The 17,830-nt window shown below is 38.3% G+C and overlaps 2 protein-coding genes and 1 pseudogene across 2 annotated transcripts; all 3 read right to left on the reverse strand.

Annotated features, from left to right (window-relative positions):
- Nucleotides 1–1,181: 1,181 nt before the first annotated feature.
- On the reverse strand, nt 1,182–2,071 carry LOC149205077 (putative methyltransferase At1g29790 pseudogene; annotated as a pseudogene).
- A 456-nt stretch (nt 2,072–2,527) lies between these two features.
- LOC149205078 (uncharacterized) lies at nt 2,528–7,189 on the reverse strand. The gene is made up of 3 exons (XM_089397290.1): nt 6,185–7,189; nt 5,844–6,083; nt 2,528–3,886 (listed from the first exon to the last, which is right to left on the reverse strand). The coding sequence occupies exons 1-3, from the start codon at nt 7,187–7,189 to the stop codon at nt 2,528–2,530; spliced, it is 2,604 nt and encodes an 867-aa protein (XP_089253416.1).
- A 6,829-nt stretch (nt 7,190–14,018) lies between these two features.
- On the reverse strand, nt 14,019–14,600 carry LOC149205079 (toll/interleukin-1 receptor-like protein). Its single transcript, XM_089397292.1, has one exon. It carries the CDS (start codon nt 14,598–14,600, stop codon nt 14,019–14,021), a length of 582 nt encoding a protein of 193 aa, XP_089253418.1.
- Nucleotides 14,601–17,830: the final 3,230 nt, after the last annotated feature.

Genomic DNA, 17,830 nt, shown 5'->3' on the forward strand with positions numbered 1-17,830 from the left:
GTTGAGGATCAAATAAGTGACTCTAGGGATACATATATTTATTTGGATTTGATCAATGAATTAAAGAGAGTCCTATGGAGCAATGAAGAACCGAGTTGTTGGCCTAGTTCTCTGAACCATTAAGAAGGAGCCAAGTGTTCCTATTGTTCTGAGCACAAGAAACAATAAAGGTCTGCTATGCAATGGAGCTATCTCTCTTTTACATTCTGGGCATAAGTATGCTTTTGGATAAGTCTTTTGAAAAGAACTTTATTCTCCTAAGAGGCCAAGAAAAGTGCAAGAACACAAGAATATGCCAAAGGTCATTTCATGAAGCCAACCTTGGAGAAAGGATTACTCTGTTCTCGATCTTGTGGTATGGAGGCAGAAATGTTATGGCTCGGTGAACTCTGTCTTATATTCTCTCTCGCTCTTCAATTTAGACAGTGAATCCGACCTATTCATGCCTCTTTGTTCTCTGAGTTATTGAAGAGAAAAAGTTTTGTTAATGTCGATTGTTTTATCTAAGAAGATGCCTACTTATTCCTTGTGCTTGTAATAAGCCCAAGAAGCCTATGTCACATAAAGCACTGCTATATACTATCATGCTCTGTGAATTTGGACGACCAGTATAGGTCATTGGGGCTGTGATTTCTTGATCTCCGGGCTATAAAAGAAGAAAGGTGGTGGACTTGTCATTCCACATATTTGTAAGGAAGCGGAGAATCTTTTAAAGGACAGTTCTAAGGCCCTTCATAATTTAAAAGGACAGTTCTAATGCCCTTTATAATTTAAGGAAGTCGAGATTTTGTATGCATATATTTCCAAGCCTTGAAAAGACAATCAGTGGGCATCCTATGTCATCTATATTAGTAAAATCAAGGAACCCTATTTTGTGTATTGAAGAAGAGGCCAAGTCCTTATCACTGTTACAAAGAGTTTGGACACAGTACACAAATTCTACATTTCACAGCCATAAAAATAACGCGATTTTACTGTATACCGTATCTGCTTGTTATTCCATTCGTAATTCAATCTCGATGAATTCCAGATAATTTGCAGTTTCGCCATTGCAGTCAAAACCTACTAAACATGGCCATTGAATTTCAGCCCTTGACCATTACAGACGAACCATCCACATTTTTTCAAAAATCAATGAAAACCATGGCACGGTAGAAAATCCAGAAATTCAAATTGCAGATCTGTTTTATATATTAATATGAATATGAAAATCTTGGAGCCCTAAATCAAACCCAGATACATGAACCATACACTGAAAGTGGCAAATATCTTAAAAACAGGCAAGGGCATCATATATATTCCCATAATTGAAAATTAAAATACATTACAGAGAGAAATGTTTATTTGTTTTAAGTTAAGGGACCTTAAGCCCATGAAACTTAAAACTGCATCTACAAGTAGCCTGCTCACTGCCTCTTAAGTGGCTTCTCCAAAACAGCAGAGATATACATTTCTTTGAGCTCGGGCCCTCTATCCAACTTAGGGGCAACTGACCATTTCAACTTCTTATACCCTAGCTGCTCAATCATGGGCACATAGATCTTCAGCTGATCCTTTGTGCAGAAAAAATGATCTAGCCAGAACAGGCCTCCAGGCCTCAGAATCCTGTAGATATCATAGAGTACAAATTCCAGCAGCTGTGTGGGAATCCAATTGCTCAAGACATGCATAGAATGAACAATGTCCAAAGTATTTTCAAAGAATGGCAGCCTCTGTGTTATAGTGATATACATGGGAATAACCCCTCTGGAGGCAATGAAACTGTTGAAGGCCCATTCAAGTTCATGGAAGTCTTAATAATTGTTACATTCCGCTCCCTCATTCTCACGGCGAAAGTTCCTGTTCCTCCTCCGATGTCCAACCCAATTCGAATTGTCTTCTTCTTCAGATTCAAGACCTCGTCGACAGAGTAATCCATGGAGCCACCGCCATTTACCTACCTGGTTTTCTCCCGGCCTTGAAGATCGAAGCAGTCTTTGCAGTCATCGAAGCCCTTCTGGTATTTTCTCTGAATGAGGCACGAGTAATTCTTGCAAGAATATGCAGTCCAGACGACAGTGGAATCAGGGGGTTTTCACACAGGCTCGGCGCACAGATGTCAAGTGGAAAGTGAAACATTTTTTTAAGGTTTTTTAATGTTTTAAAACATTTTTTTCTTAAATCAGATGGCTGATTTTTGTTTAATCCTCTAACAAAAAAGACATTTGGGAGAGTTTATTTGAGAGGGAAACGCCTTACCGCGTAAAAAGAAAGTTAACTGCCCTATGTACTTGAGCTGGAATTAGAAACGCCTACGACAAATTATTTTGTGTGGAGTTCAGGTTTTGGTCCAGATTAATTGACACCACTCCCTTAAGCACATGGGATTAACACAATTCTCATAATTCCATCTCACTTCTGAATAAATCATTCTTCCATCAACATTACACAAAATTCAATATCGATTTTAATATAATTGACAAGTGATAATAATTCAATATTGATTTGCACATATAACCTTCGCCCTGATGAATTTATAAGTTACCTTTCACATATTAAGCTCCTCCAGTCGTTGTTGTAGCTGTTCTAATACTCCACCACCCCATTGCAGTTTGGGGCATCCAACTGCATTAAGGCTCTGCAAGGATATGCAATGCTCAACACCCTCTAACGCTTCGATCTCACAACATTGACGAACATCAAGTAGTCGAAGCTTTGTTAGCTGCGCTAAGTTCCTTAGATTTTTCAGTTTTACACATCGAGACGCCCACAACGCTTCCAAAGATACCAACGTTTCAATACTTGGCGGCAGCTCTATTTCTTTGCACCAGCTAATGTCCAACCTTCGAAGCTTTGCAAGCCTAGAAAGCCCTTCTATCTTCCTCAAATTATTGCAGCGAGTCATTTCCAATTCTACCAGTGTATTTGGCAATGTTCCAACCTCTACCAGACCATCACAACATGAGACATGGAGACGCTGAAGGTTGGCGCAAACACCTTCTGCAAATGATAGCTCTGATACTTCTGTGTTGGACAGTGACAAGTATTGGAGCTGGGGCATGCACTTGTGAGTGGAAGAGTCCAAATTACTACTCACCGTTCCTGATGATTCTGTTCCTCCTGTAACATTTCTAAAGGGCAGCTCGCGTAACGGACAATCAATTACTCTCAAGTCCGTCAACTGCCTCAACAGTCCAACAGAAGCCGGCAAATTTCTCAAATTCTTGCAATACCCGAGCTCCAACTTCTTCAGCTCGCTCATGTCACCCAGCGAAGCCGGCAGCGTGTGCAGAAAGGGGCTTCCTAACCATAGAACTTCCAAAGACCTCAGGTCTCCGATTTCAATTGGCAATTCTTTCAGATTTGTACCACACAAATATAATTTTTCCAGGGACCTTTGCTGTACAACTTGCGGAGGCAACACTTGAATTTTTTCACAAAAGGAAAGACGTAGGTACTCAAGCGTGCTTATATTTCCAAAAGTTTCGCTTGATATTGTCAAAGCAGAGCAATCCATCAAATTAAGATATTTAAGCCCAATCAAATTCCCGAATGAATTTGGAAGCCTTTCCAAGTTGTGGCATGCAGACAAATTGATGTGCCGGAGGTTACTTAAATTGCCAAAGGATTCTGGGAGTGACTTCATTTCTGACCACTCAGAGAGATCGATGTGTTTAAGGCTTATTAAATTACCAAAGGATTCTGGCAGTGACTTCATTTTTGAGCACTTTTTGAACACCAATGTCTTCAACGACTGCAGATTACAAAATTCTTCTGGCAGTTTTTTGAGATTAATACCAACATTATAATTAACGATAATCCGTTCCAGATGCTTCAGCTGCCCTATGGATTTTGGCATGTTCGAAAGCGGAGCAAATAACTGTAACTCGCGCAACTGCAATGGTGCCTGCAAAATGTTTTAAGTGTTTTAATATATGTTTTTTTTTTCAGGAAAGTGAAATCGACTAACTTTTGTATTACTGAAAATAATTGATATGAATCATACGAAACTGGACAAAGAAGCCCCAGGCAGTGAAAAAAAAACCAAGAAACAGAGCACCAGTGGAATAATCATGTAGAGAGCACCAATCGAATTAAACTCGAAAGCTTTACCACTACACTTAATAATATATACAGTTTAGAAGATGTCAAATTATTCTACAATTAGTGGCGTTTACAGAGTGGAAATAATAAATACAGTTTAGAAGATGTCAAATTCTTCTACAATTAGTGGCGTTCACAGAGTGGAAATAATAAACAGAGTTTAGAAGATCTCAAATTCTTCTACAATTAGTGGCGTTCACAGAGTGGAAATAGTAGTCTTCAGTAACCGGAAAGAAAAAATACAATTCCCTTATAGATATGCATGAATGAGAGTAGATCATAAATTGAATTACTTGCACTTCAATAATTTCGAGCATGAGTACCAATCCGTGATGACGCTGAACAAATCTATATACGGTAAGTAATATTTTTGGTTCCTCAAGGTTAAGATTCTATTAAAAATTAGTCTTCAATTTAATAATACCTTTCAACTTTTGGCTGCGGTTAAATTTGAAATGTATATAGCCCAACAACCGGCAGCCACTCATAATAATTATGTGAGTCATCAAACCCAGGAAAATCTAAGAGCAAAAAGGCGCAAAGCTAAGAGAGAAGACCCAAATGAACCCTCACTGAAAAATACTTCAACTAACAAGAAACCATTTTAGTATTTAAGTGTTTTAGCACCTTGAAATAGCATATTTAATCTATATAAATTTAACCATCCAAAATTAATATCTAAGTGTTTTAAATCTTGAAATAGCATATTTAATCTATATAAATCTAACCATCCAAAATTGTTATTCTACAAATTTTAACCAAAGAAAAAATATAAAATAAAATTCTTTAGAAACCTTTTAACCATTCAAGGTTGTGTATTATCCGTTTACATTATTTAATCAAAATTTTCAAGGTAGTGTATTATCCCTTTGGCATAATTTTTTTAATAAGAAATGACACCATTTTTCACCCCAAAAAGAAGAAGTTACTAATACAAATAAAATTATAATGTAAAAGAAATTAGAAATGCTTTAAGTAAAAACTTTTATTATATTAAATATGGATCTAGAAATACATGTAAATATGATTATGAGACTTGTTAAACACATTAGCAAGATGTGTCTATATGATTGACAATGGCTATTCCAATGTTGTTATGCATCTGTGAGAGATCTGATTGACTTGATCTGAGATCCCAAATCTAATTAACATTTCATCACAATTTCTATATTAAGCCACTGAATAGATTTGATTTGATCCCACTTTTTTTCTAGTAACTAGAACATATATCTCATATAAAATTCCCTCCTAATTGAATCAACTAGAGTGGATCTCTTACCACCACCCATATAAGAGTTCAACTTAACAGCAACAAAACTTATCTACCATGAATGAATAACATAAATCTTTTCTCTTTTTATTAAAGTGATTTATAATATTCTTTTCCCTAAAATCACTTCACTTTTTAATTAATTTATTGCCTATTTATTCCTGTGTATTACATCATTACTTTTAATATGTACTCTGAGAATAGCTAAGCTGCTGAGTTGGTCTCCCCTACCACTGCTGAGCAAAAAGAATAAAAAAATTTAACCAAACAAAAGACAGACACAACAATTAAAATTTGGTATAAACTTTTTAATGAAATATCACTACCCAGTTACTCTGACGCAACAAAACTTAATTTACCTGTGATTCCTCTCGCCACAATGTTTTCAAATTGCTCCCTCGTACATGTAAAACCCTTAAATTCTTCACGAAGGAAAGAATGAACAAGGACATCCGCACCAGCGGAGCCATATAAACTTGGGAGAGTGCACCCTCCTCAAAATGCGTTTCAAGTGATCGCCTTGAGTAACAAGAAGTTCAAAGTCCCTTGTACCAACAATACTACGAGAACGTGGATTGTGCAGTCTATTGCGAAGATTCATGACAAAGTTCCCAAACAGCTCTTGACGTCTTTGGTACCATGACATTTCTGAGCTCGAATATGTGTAAATGTTATCATCACTATCATCACAATCCTTTTTAGGAACCATTCCACGCATTTCGCTTATTACCTGTAAATTCATGAAAAACAATAATGAATTTAGGAAACTGTACACAGATGTTCATGAAATAATCTTTATTTGCTCAAAGATTTGAATGGATGAGAACTTACACACGATCGCTGCAACAAAAGATCAATGTACTCTGTTGGACGCCAAAGACGACGCGGCAATAAAGACTGTGCAATATCTCTCCCCAGATCCCGGAGGTGATCGTGCATTTTTATCCTCTTTTCACTGGTTACCTCCACAAGACATTTGTTCTGTATGCTTTGAAATCCCCACAAACCGTTCCAACCTGACCCATCCCATATTCTGATGGCCATATCCCTGTCTTCCCCTATGAAAAAGCAGGCAATGTCTAAGAATATCTGTTGTTCCTCTCTATTGAGAGAGTCATAACTTATTTTAAGCCTTTGTTGTATCTCAGTAGGAACTTGAAGCTTATCCAATTGGTATTGCCAATAAGATTGGTCATTCTTTCCATAAAAAAGTGCACCAAACATTTTCAAAGACAGTGGCAAACCATCGCAGACTTCCACATACTTTTCAACCAGATATTCAAACCCTTGAAGTGGGCGGGGTTGTCTGAACGCATGCAAACAAAAAAGCTCTGTGGAATGTTGTGTATTAAGGCCAGTTAAATTGTAAATTGATGAGTCATCGATTCCTGACCTTCTCAAAACATCTTTGTCCCGAGATGTAATCAAGATCAAGCTATCGGAGTGGAGAACATTTCGAACTGGCAAAAGTGCCTCCAACTGATTCACATTATCTACATCATCCAAAATTATGCAGGCATGAAAAGATGAGAGATGTTCTTTGAGCTTTTCAATGCCTTCACCAACGCTCTCTATTCGAGGATCCAAGTGAGTCAAGCCCAAAATAATTTTCTTTTGCAGGGAACGTAGAGAGCTTCTTGCTGCATTTTCTCTGACATCGGATAAAAAGTAAGATTTTCGGTAATTTGAGCTCCTCCTATTGAAGAATTCTTGAGCCAGCGTTGTCTTGCCTATGCCACCCAAACCCACTATCGCCACGACCCGCGGTTTTCCACTTTGTTGGCCCTGCAATACGACTTTGCTTTCAAGATCTTTAACCTTTTCATCCAAATCCATTGGATATTCAGCAACATTGAAGCGTTGTTTTTTCACCAGCTTCAACACACTATTGGGTATTTTTCAACGGGAAAATACCAAAAACCATTCAAGCAAATACCACAGAGCCAATGCCCTGTTTCATTTCTTCCAGGACCTTTGCACAGCGAAGCTAATAAAACCAAATGACTCACAACAGTCCATTACACAGCATAAAAACATTTCTATTGCTTAAAATATGAATCCTCATACAAACATTCATCCTCTTTGCTGAGAGGAATTCACCAAAAACAATATTAAACAAAAACTCTGTTTTCACCCTGAGAAATTACTGAGCTGGGTTTACTGCTGTAAATCCCCTTTTACATTCACTGCAGTGAAAAACACTTTACTGCTGTAAAATAAAATTTACATATGCATACAAATGCGCTCCACCATTTTCTTTATACACTTCTGTACAAAACCACACATGGTTTTTGCTATTTTTCTGTTTTGCAATACATCACAAAAACATTACAACTCTGTTCTTCCTATATTTTCTCGCACTGTTGTCCATACATCCTCTGGTTCTTCTTTTTCTTTTACCGCACCATCATCATTTTTCACTGCTGTGAATACACACCTCATTCATATCTCGCACTGCTGTGCGTTAACAAAAATTTGCTCCACCGAGCGCAGCCACAACATAATACAATTACATAAAAATTGTGCGCAGCCACAATACACCTCTCCCAAAAGAAACACGCACAACACTATATGCTCCCGTAGCCACTCTACACTAAAAACTACTACACACATAGCCATATATGAAAACATAATAAAAAAAAACTAACGTGGCCCATAACCATATTAAATGGCCTACACCTAAACTTACGTAAATGCATATATAAAAAATATAAATGGGACGTATGCCCATAACCATTTAAAACAGGCCTCCACCAAACAATACGAACAGCATTAAAAGCCATGATTTTTCTTACACGGCGGTCAAACCATAGTCTTCCACTCCACGCAAAATTAAATTGACTTGACGCGGACGGGCTGCAACTTCGGAGATCGACGGTGGAGAACACACAACCGGATCGGACGATGGAGAGGATATCGGAAGGCACTTAACTGCTGAGCTTTACCTCCCGATGGGTCAAAGTTGCCTACGTCAGGCGAGAGCCACGTGCCTGCACCAAAACGCATCGGAGCTCAACAATACGGAAACCACTTTTCATGGATGGCGGTGCGATGAGCTCTGGGCGGTTTTGTGGTTTTCAGTCTGGCGGTTTTGGAGAGCGCAGTACGGCTGCGTTGAAATTATATTTTCAACACTCCCCTTTAATTTCAACTGCTGGGCTTTCAATCTTACCCAAGCACTTCCTCACATCGAGGGATTCACCAACTGCTTCTGATGCAGTTCCACAAACAACAAAGTTGTCTTCCTCTTAATAGAGGGATTAACCTGAAACTGTGCTTAAGAGCACCTTCCTCATGACAGAGGGATTCACCATAACAATGTGCTGAAGAGCACCTTCCTCATGACAGAGGGATTCACCATGTGACTATGCTGAAAAGCATCATCCTCTTGATAGAGGGATTCACTAATGACAATGTGCTGAAAAGCACCTTCCTCGTTAACAGAGGGATTACAAACAGACACTGCTTTACATGCAGTTTTAAAAACAAACAATCATTGCACTGCTGTGTGTGCAAACTCATTACATTGTTCTTTTATGCTGCTGCATATTTTCTGCTGCACTGTTGTGCCATCTTCTTTACTGCGTCTACTCCACACTGCTGTGTCTACACTTGCTGTTGTGTTGCTGCACTTCACTTACATTTCTTTGCAAACTCTGCATTGTTGTGCCTTCCCTTTCTCACATTCACACTGTTGTGTGAGAATTCCTTACTTGCGCACTTATGCGTGCTTCCCTTCTTCACAACGGGAAAACTTTTCTTCACGCTGCTGCGTGCTCCCCTTCACTCATTACAATCATACTTCTGCTGTGTCTCACTTGCATTTCAGATGCAACCAACACACTCACTGCTGTTGCATATATTGCATTTCAATTCAAATGAACGACAAATTCATTACATTTACCTTTACTGCTGTAAGGAAAATTTCTTTTGCATGTGCTGCTGTTCAAAACTTCTTGCTGCTGCATTTTTCACATTTGCATTGCTGTGTGCTTCTCCTTCTTGCCATCATGCTGCTGTCCATAACCTCTTGCTGCTGCATTTCCTCTGCAATTTGCACTGTCGCTGCCTTTTATTTCATCATACTGCTGTGTGCCCATACTCTTGGCACTTCATTCTCCTCAAAAAAATAACACGGGCTGTTACTTTTTACATCCTTGCTTCACACAATCTTCAGTTTCATTTTTTTAATTACACAATGCACTGTTGTGCAGTTCCTTTCGATTTTCTGCTGCCACATACATTCTCATTCACCCATGTGCATTAACAATCTGCTGTCCCTGTTTTTCTTTATGCATTTCTTTGCATGCTGCATTGCATAAAAAAATTAAACTGCTGTTCATTCTAATCCATGTGCTCCAAAAAAAATTTCCAAACTGCTGTTTTATGTTCTGTCTTCCCACTGCTGTGAGGGTTTCCATGCTTTGCATTTTTCTCTTATCTCGCTGCTGCTCTTTACATTTCAGCGCTGCCATCTTTTCTTCTTTATGCATTTCTGTGCATATTGCATAAACACAAAGCAAAAACATTGTTGATTTCATCACTGCTGCATATTACCTTTTGGAGGGATTAACAAAGATTTCATTTGCAACTGTTGCGCTGCAATACATCCTCCATCAACAAATGACTGTTAATACAGTTCAGCAAACAAAAAAAATTCAAGCTCCCCTTTAGTGTATGCTTGTCTTCTTTTGGCAGACTCTTCTCAAAACAAATTTAGATCCACTGGGGAGTTCAAGGGGTTTTCAGATTGTATTACCTTCCTTCTCCATACTTGTGTAACTTTCTTCTTTTGAATGGGTCTAGCTTGTGTAAGAGCCCATGTCAAGTTACAATCTCGTGCCATATGCCCAATGTTATGACACTTGAAACATTCTACATTTTTCATGAATGACATTTCATGATTTCTTCTAAAATTGTTTCTTGGAGGTTGTCGAAGACCACAACATTTATCTCCATGAAATACTCTACAGTCTTTTGCCATATGACCAAAGTTTGAGCAAGCATAACAATAACCAAAAAATGAACTTTGGCACCTGGGAGATGGAGGTTTCCTTGATGTACTTCTGAAGCCTTGCTGCCTTGAGATCCTTTGATGATCACCATTGCCTCTTGCCTCTTTGACATCAGCTACATTTCTTCTTGGAGCTGGATTTCTTCTATTGCAGCCTTCATTTTTCTCCTTGCCTTTGCTGGAACTAGGAGCATCACCATCTCTTTCTGGCTTCTTCACATCTCCTTTGCTTAAAGCATCCTCATCCTTGTTTGAGGATTCACCTACATACCCAAGTCCTGATTTATCAAATGGAGATCTGTGATAGCTGAGCATGTCATCCAGAGCTTGAGAGCTCTTCATGATCTTGTTCATCCCTTCAACCTTCTTCCTGAGGAGGACAATCTCTTCTTCCAACTGTTCACATACATTGTTCTTCTTTGCAAGTTGTTCCTCAGTTTCTTCTTTGCTACGAGTAGCTTCAGCTGCTACTACTTTGAAGGAGATAATATCAGTCTTCATTTTGGAGATTTCTGCTTGACTGCTCTCCATTTTCTTTTCAGCTCCTTGTGCCTGCTTCTTGGCTTCTTGTAGTTCGGACTTAAGGGAGGAGACCTCTACCTTGTACTGTCCAATCTCTTCCACAAGCTTATTCACTCTCTTGTGTCTTTGTTCAAGTTCACTTGTCAAGACATCTGCTTGCTTCTTTGCTTTGTTCAGCTGATTTGTCATGGATATGACTTCTTCATGATGTTTCCTCTTGCATTGATCAAGCTCCTTCTTGAGCTTGGCAAGCTCTTCATCCCTTTCCTTTACTTGAAGCTTGATGAGGTCAAGCTTTTCATTCTCAGCTTCTATGATGGGTTCTTCTTGACTCATTGTCATGGTCAGTGCTCCCTTTGCATGAAGGTCATGCAGTCTGTCCCAAATATCCTTTGCTGATGTGTATTTTCCTAGATTCCTCTTCACTGAATCAGGGAGTCCATCCAAGATTAGTTTTGTTGCTTGTGCATCATACTCCATGGATTCTTTATCCATCTTGCTGTCATCAATCACTGACTCCCAGACTTCAATCCCCTCAGACATTAGGAAAGCCCTCATCATTATTTCCCATACATCAAAGTTTCCATCAAACTTTGGAACCTCAAATACAATGCTTTCAAATAGATTGCCTTCTAGTTTAGTAGAGAAGGGAGACACATTTTTAGCAGGCTTGGAGGCTTTCTTCTTTGACCTTGCCATTCTTATCTAGGCTTTTAAATACTTGACTGTGTTCTCTCTTAAATCACTGACTGTTCCTTCAACAATAACTCAAAAACTTGAAAAATACCTGAATCACTTTGGCTGAGTCTTCACACTGCTGGAGAGGTTTGACTGCTGCAACCACACCTTCCTTCAGCTTCTTTGAGTCTTCAAAGAGCCTGGACTAGCTCTGATACCACTGTTGGGTATTTTTCAATGGGAAAATACCAAAAACCATTCAAGCAAATACCACAGAGCCAATGCCCTGTTTCATTTCTTCCAGGACCTTTGCACAGCGAAGCTAATAAAACCAAATGACTCACAACAGTCCATTACACAGCATAAAAACATTTCTATTGCTTAAAATATGAAGCCTCATACAAACATTCATCCTCTTTGCTGAGAGGAATTCACCAAAAACAATATTAAACAAAAACTCTGTTTTCACCCTGAGAAATTACTGAGCTGGGTTTACTGCTGTAAATCCCCTTTTACATTCACTGCAGTGAAAAACACTTTACTGCTGTAAAATAAAATTTACATATGCATACAAATGCGCTCCACCATTTTCCTTATACACTTCTGTACAAAACCACACATGGTTTTTGCTATTTCTCTGTTTTGCAATACATCACAAAAACATTACAACTCTGTTCTTCCTATATTTTCTCGCACTGCTGTCCATACATCCTCTGGTTCTTCTTTTTCTTTTACCGCACCATCATCATTTTTCACTGCTGTGAATACACACCTCATTCATATCTCGCACTGCTGTGCGTTAACAAAAATTTGCTCCACCGAGCGCAGCCACAACATAATACAATTACATAAAAATTGTGCGCAGCCACAATACACCTCTCCCAAAAGAAACACGCACAACACTATATGCTCCCGTAGCCACTCTACACTAAAAACTACTACACACATAGCCATATATGAAAACATAATAAAAAAAACTAACGTGGCCCATAACCATATTAAATGGCCTACACCTAAACTTACGTAAATGCATATATAAAAAATATAAATGGGACGTATGCCCATAACCATTTAAAACAGGCCTCCACCAAACAATACGAACAGCATTAAAAGCCATGATTTTTCTTACACGGCGGTCAAACCATAGTCTTCCACTCCACGCAAAATTAAATTGACTTGACGCGGACGGGCTGCAACTTCGGAGATCGACGGTGGAGAACACACAACCGGATCGGACGATGGAGAGGATATCGGAAGGCACTTAACTGCTGAGCTTTACCTCCCGATGGGTCAAAGTTGCCTACGTCAGGCGAGAGCCACGTGCCTGCACCAAAACGCATCGGAGCTCAACAATACGGAAACCACTTTTCATGGATGGCGGTGCGATGAGCTCTGGGCGGTTTTGTGGTTTTCAGTCTGGCGGTTTTGGAGAGCGCAGTACGGCTGCGTTGAAATTATATTTTCAACACTCCCCTTTAATTTCAACTGCTGGGCTTTCAATCTTACCCAAGCACTTCCTCACATCGAGGGATTCACCAACTGCTTCTGATGCAGTTCCACAAACAACAAAGTTGTCTTCCTCTTAATAGAGGGATTAACCTGAAACTGTGCTTAAGAGCACCTTCCTCATGACAGAGGGATTCACCATAACAATGTGCTGAAGAGCACCTTCCTCATGACAGAGGGATTCACCATGTGACTATGCTGAAAAGCATCATCCTCTTGATAGAGGGATTCACTAATGACAATGTGCTGAAAAGCACCTTCCTCGTTAACAGAGGGATTACAAACAGACACTGCTTTACATGCAGTTTCAAAAACAAACAATCATTGCACTGCTGTGTGTGCAAACTCATTACATTGTTCTTTTATGCTGCTGCATATTTTCTGCTGCACTGTTGTGCCATCTTCTTTACTGCGTCTACTCCACACTGCTGTGTCTACACTTGCTGTTGTGTTGCTGCACTTCACTTACATTTCTTTGCAAACTCTGCATTGTTGTGCCTTCCCTTTCTCACATTCACACTGTTGTGTGAGAATTCCTTACTTGCGCACTTATGCGTGCTTCCCTTCTTCACAACGGGAAAACTTTTCTTCACGCTGCTGCGTGCTCCCCTTCACTCATTACAATCATACTTCTGCTGTGTCTCACTTGCATTTCAGATGCAACCAACACACTCACTGCTGTGGCCCTACAATACGACTTTGCTTTCAAGATCTTTAACCTTTTCATCCAAATCCATTGGATATTCAGCAACATTGAAGCGTTGTTTTTTCACCAGCGTTGTTTTTTCACCAGCTTCAACACACGCTCAACGACCTTGTCGAGCAGCTCCCCCTCGTCCCTATAAGCTTTTCAAATTTTAACTAGCGAGGAAAAAAAGTACAGAGAGAGAGAGAGCGAGCTCTCATAAAATAATACAGTAAGTAACAAGAGGGTATATAGAGTTCTCACCCATTGCACGCCTCCAGGTCGAAACTGCTTATTTCAGCAGCGCGATAAAGAGCATTTCTCCACCTTTCGATAGTGGCGGGGTCATGTCGCGGCTTCCCTTCTCGACTTAGAAAATCATAAGTTTTCTTGGTTGCGAGCCGTTTTAGGGCTTCAGCGTACACTCCATCGCCCTGCGTCCACCGAAGTTGAGCAGGCTTCACATGGTAGAACACTGGAATAATGGTCGCGCCAGAATCGAACATGAGGAGGAGCTCATTCAAACACCAGTTCGAATCAGCATATCCGGGAGAGAAAATAGCCACATGGACTGTGGCAGTTCTAATTGTGCTTTCTATTTGAGAAGTCATACAGTCTCCCTCTTGCAATTCTTGCTGGTCCAAAAATACTCTGTATCCATGTAAAAGGAAGCGACGGTAGAGATGGCTGGCGAAAGTTTTTTTAACGTCCGGACCACGATGGTTTATGAAAACCTGATAGTAACCATAACTGTCGTTGCCGGGATCAGCAGCCGTAGCCGTGGAAGACATAGATGTAGGGCAATGAGCGTTAGAAGGAGAAGGTGGTACGTACCCAGCCATTGCGAGTTGGGGAATGGAAACAGAAACAGAAACAGAAATGGGGATAATAGATGTTGCCTATCCAAATTGCGCGGAAGAGATGAGTTGTATTCGCGAGATGGGTGGTTCAGAGCTGTGAAGTAATTCTCATTGACTGGAATGAAAGTAGATGTTCTAGGGTGATAGAGATCCATGGCTCCTACCCCTCTTTCCTCGTTATGTGAGCAGAGAGCAAGGACCTTCGTCGAAAACTCTATGATGTTTCTTACCTTAACCCTCGTTCCTGGTTTCTATGATGTCCCTTACCCCACTAGCAGAGATGGATCATGGACCTTCGTCGAAAACTGTATGATGTCTCTTACCCCTCGTTCCTGGTCATGTGAGCAGAGACGAACCTTCGTCGAAAACTGTATGATGTCTCTTACCCCTCGTTCCTCCTCATGTGAGGAGAGACGGTCCTTCCTCGAAAACTGTACAATGTCGACTCGCGTTATTCACGGCAAACGGTCCGCGTGGGATTGGGTCCCATCAGGTACAGTGATCTAAATTTCAAAATAAAGCGGCCTTCCTTTCAACAAATTTTAGACAGAATTTGAAAATAAAGCAGCTCTCATTCCACAATGCCGTATTTGATGCGCAAATTTGCCGCACAAATTCCCTCACTTGGCATCGGTTCATTTGATAAAGCTGTGGGATCTGCAGAAACCTCAATTATATCAAATTTGCCCGACAAATTCTGTCTCAGTTGGCATTGTTTCATTTGATAAAGTTGTGGGATCTGCAAAACCTCGATTATAAAATGATAAGAAGAAACTGGATTCCTGCTGGCTCGTTTTATTTATTAATTAATTCTTTTTTTTTGGATTTTGTTTTGTTTGGTTATTTTTACTTTTCAATTATAATATTACATTCATTTGTCCAGTTACTTTTCAATTATAATTTTATATTTATCTGTCTAGATATTATTTAGTGTTAGATCTTGTTTTCCATCCATGTCTTAATGATCAACCACAATTGGGGGTTTGAAAATTTGATGACAAAAAGCATATGTGATTAATTACGCAAAATTTTCCTCTCATTATGAATCACAAAAGTTAGAATTCAATAATGATTATTTCTATCAACTATGTAGAAATGAAATAATTAGTTTAATATTTCTTTTATTTTGTTGAATATTATGTTAAGCTTTATATTGTGAAAGTTATATAAATTAAATAGTCACATATATTAAATGGACGTAGACTTGAGGAATTTTGATTTTTTAATAAATTAGCAAAACCACATTAATAAATATGGTCCATATAGGTAGTAGGTGTCAACTTAATAAAATTAATATTATTAAGAAAACCCTAATATTATTAAAAAAACTTTAATAAATATAAAATTAATAGAATGGTTGGTTTAATATTTTAAGTTTAAATAAATAAATGATTATTTATCACTAATATACTTTGTACAGTGATTGAATTGTAAGCTTTAAAATTTAATTGAAGTTATAATTATCAATAGAATACATTGATAAATTATTAATTGTACATTATTTTTAAATTATTAGTTGTACATAAGTTGCATCGGGAAGAATATTCACTTTTAGTTAAGCGTGCGTAGAGAATTAATGATATTAAAGGGCCAAATAAGACATTCAGAATCAGACCAATGACATTAAAGGGCCAAATAAGACATTCAGAATCAGACCAATGACATTAAAGGGCCAAATAAGACATTCAGAATCAGACCATGGCAAGGGACACTAAAGTTAAGCTGACAAGAAACCCTTATCGTTTGGACACAAACCCAAACATACACGCCAAAAACCTAAATATTGCAAGATGAAATGAAGTTGAAATTTTTTATAATAATGAAATTTTATGTACATATGATTACATATTCAAATCCTCCAAATCTATAGAAATAAATGTGTCGTGATACCTATGCTAATTGAATCGTTAAGCAGACAACCTCTGGTATTCATAACAGCACAACTGAGAAGCCATCTGCTTAGGGAAAACCCCATAAAGAAAATGTAAGCCATGAGCTTGGGGGAACCTCCATAGCTACAGTACATCCTAAAAAATTGAAAAGATAAATACAATTTGAATCCAATTAAGTTCCCTATACAATTGCATATACCCAAAAGCTTGATTGCAAATGACATACTTTGACACAAATTGAATGGCAGTTATATTATCATAAAAATATAGAACCTAGGCACAAACTGAAACGAACCTAGATCATTGCAAAATGTCGCATTCCTGAAACCCTAAGATTGAGGTGATAAAAACAGCCCATTCTTTGAAACCATTCACCGCCACAACTTGTTGTCCGAAATGATTCTTTAGCTATCAATTGAAGCGATTCAACATTGAAAAGAAGCAAATTCAACCGACAAAACATGGCCCATGGGTGATGGAGGAGGCGAGGGGATGTCATCTTAACGTTTTGAGATTCGAAATCGAAAGACACAGAGATTGATCGGCCTCTATCTTAATGTCCCATCAAAACCCTAGCCACATTTCACAAACACTACTAATTAAATGAAACTATTTGATTCGAATGTGTTTAATAGTGAAATAAATTATTTTTAAATTAAATAGGGTATTTTTTTTATTTGAAACTGAAAACGTGTTAAATTATTTTTCATATCATCCGTAGATGATGTATTATCTGAAGAATATTATCTTGAAATTAAATCTTGCCCACTCATTTATTTAAAAAGATAAATTCCTCGAGCCCAAATTTAATATAGACCATGACTAATGAATGGATAAGATTTGGTTTCAAGCATAGTTACCAAGTTCAGTCTTACTACCAGGAAAAATACAAAAAATCATGTTTGATTTGGTTCATGAATTAATATGGCTATTAGATACGGTGCTTAGTATATTTGTTTCACGGATTAATATAGCAATACCGGCTTAGAATTCTAACCAAAAGGTATATTTGGTTCACGAATTAATATAGCAAGACCAGCTTAGATTTCTACCCAAAAATATAAATTTCTATTTACCCTTAAGAAACCCATTTAACCATTTACTCTTCAGAAATCCCTTCCAAATTTGGGAAATGGCATACCTTTATTGGTCATAAGTGATAACGTTGGTTAATTTTTTATGCAATAAGAATTTGTACAGGAGATTCGTTAGCAACACTTTAAGAAAATTTGTAAAAATCTATGACTTTAGATGTATAAAATAATATAGAATAGGTTATTCAGACAAGGGATGTTTGCAAAATGAAATAAGAACACACGT

The sequence above is a fragment of the Pinus tabuliformis genome, chromosome 1_2, assembly GCF_031772625.1.
Source record: "Pinus tabuliformis cultivar Carrire ecotype Pingquan chromosome 1_2, CPIR1, whole genome shotgun sequence".
NCBI classification, from domain to species: domain Eukaryota; kingdom Viridiplantae; phylum Streptophyta; class Pinopsida; order Pinales; family Pinaceae; genus Pinus; species Pinus tabuliformis.

What these genes read in the sequence shown, in the direction of transcription:
- LOC149205078 (XM_089397290.1), bottom strand. Translation starts at nt 7,189, where the DNA reads ATGGATTTGGATGAAAAGGTTAAAGATCTTGAAAGCAAAGTCGTATTG. An exon ending in TTTTGTTGCAGCGATCGTGT is followed by an intron (nt 6,084 to 6,184) that starts GTAAGTTCTCAT and finishes ATGAATTTACAG; the next exon opens with GTAATAAGCGAAATGCGTGG. An exon ending in TGAAACGCATTTTGAGGAGG is followed by an intron (nt 3,887 to 5,843) that starts GTGCACTCTCCC and finishes AACATTTTGCAG; the next exon opens with GCACCATTGCAGTTGCGCGA.
- LOC149205079 (XM_089397292.1), bottom strand. Translation starts at nt 14,600, where the DNA reads ATGGCTGGGTACGTACCACCTTCTCCTTCTAACGCTCATTGCCCTACA.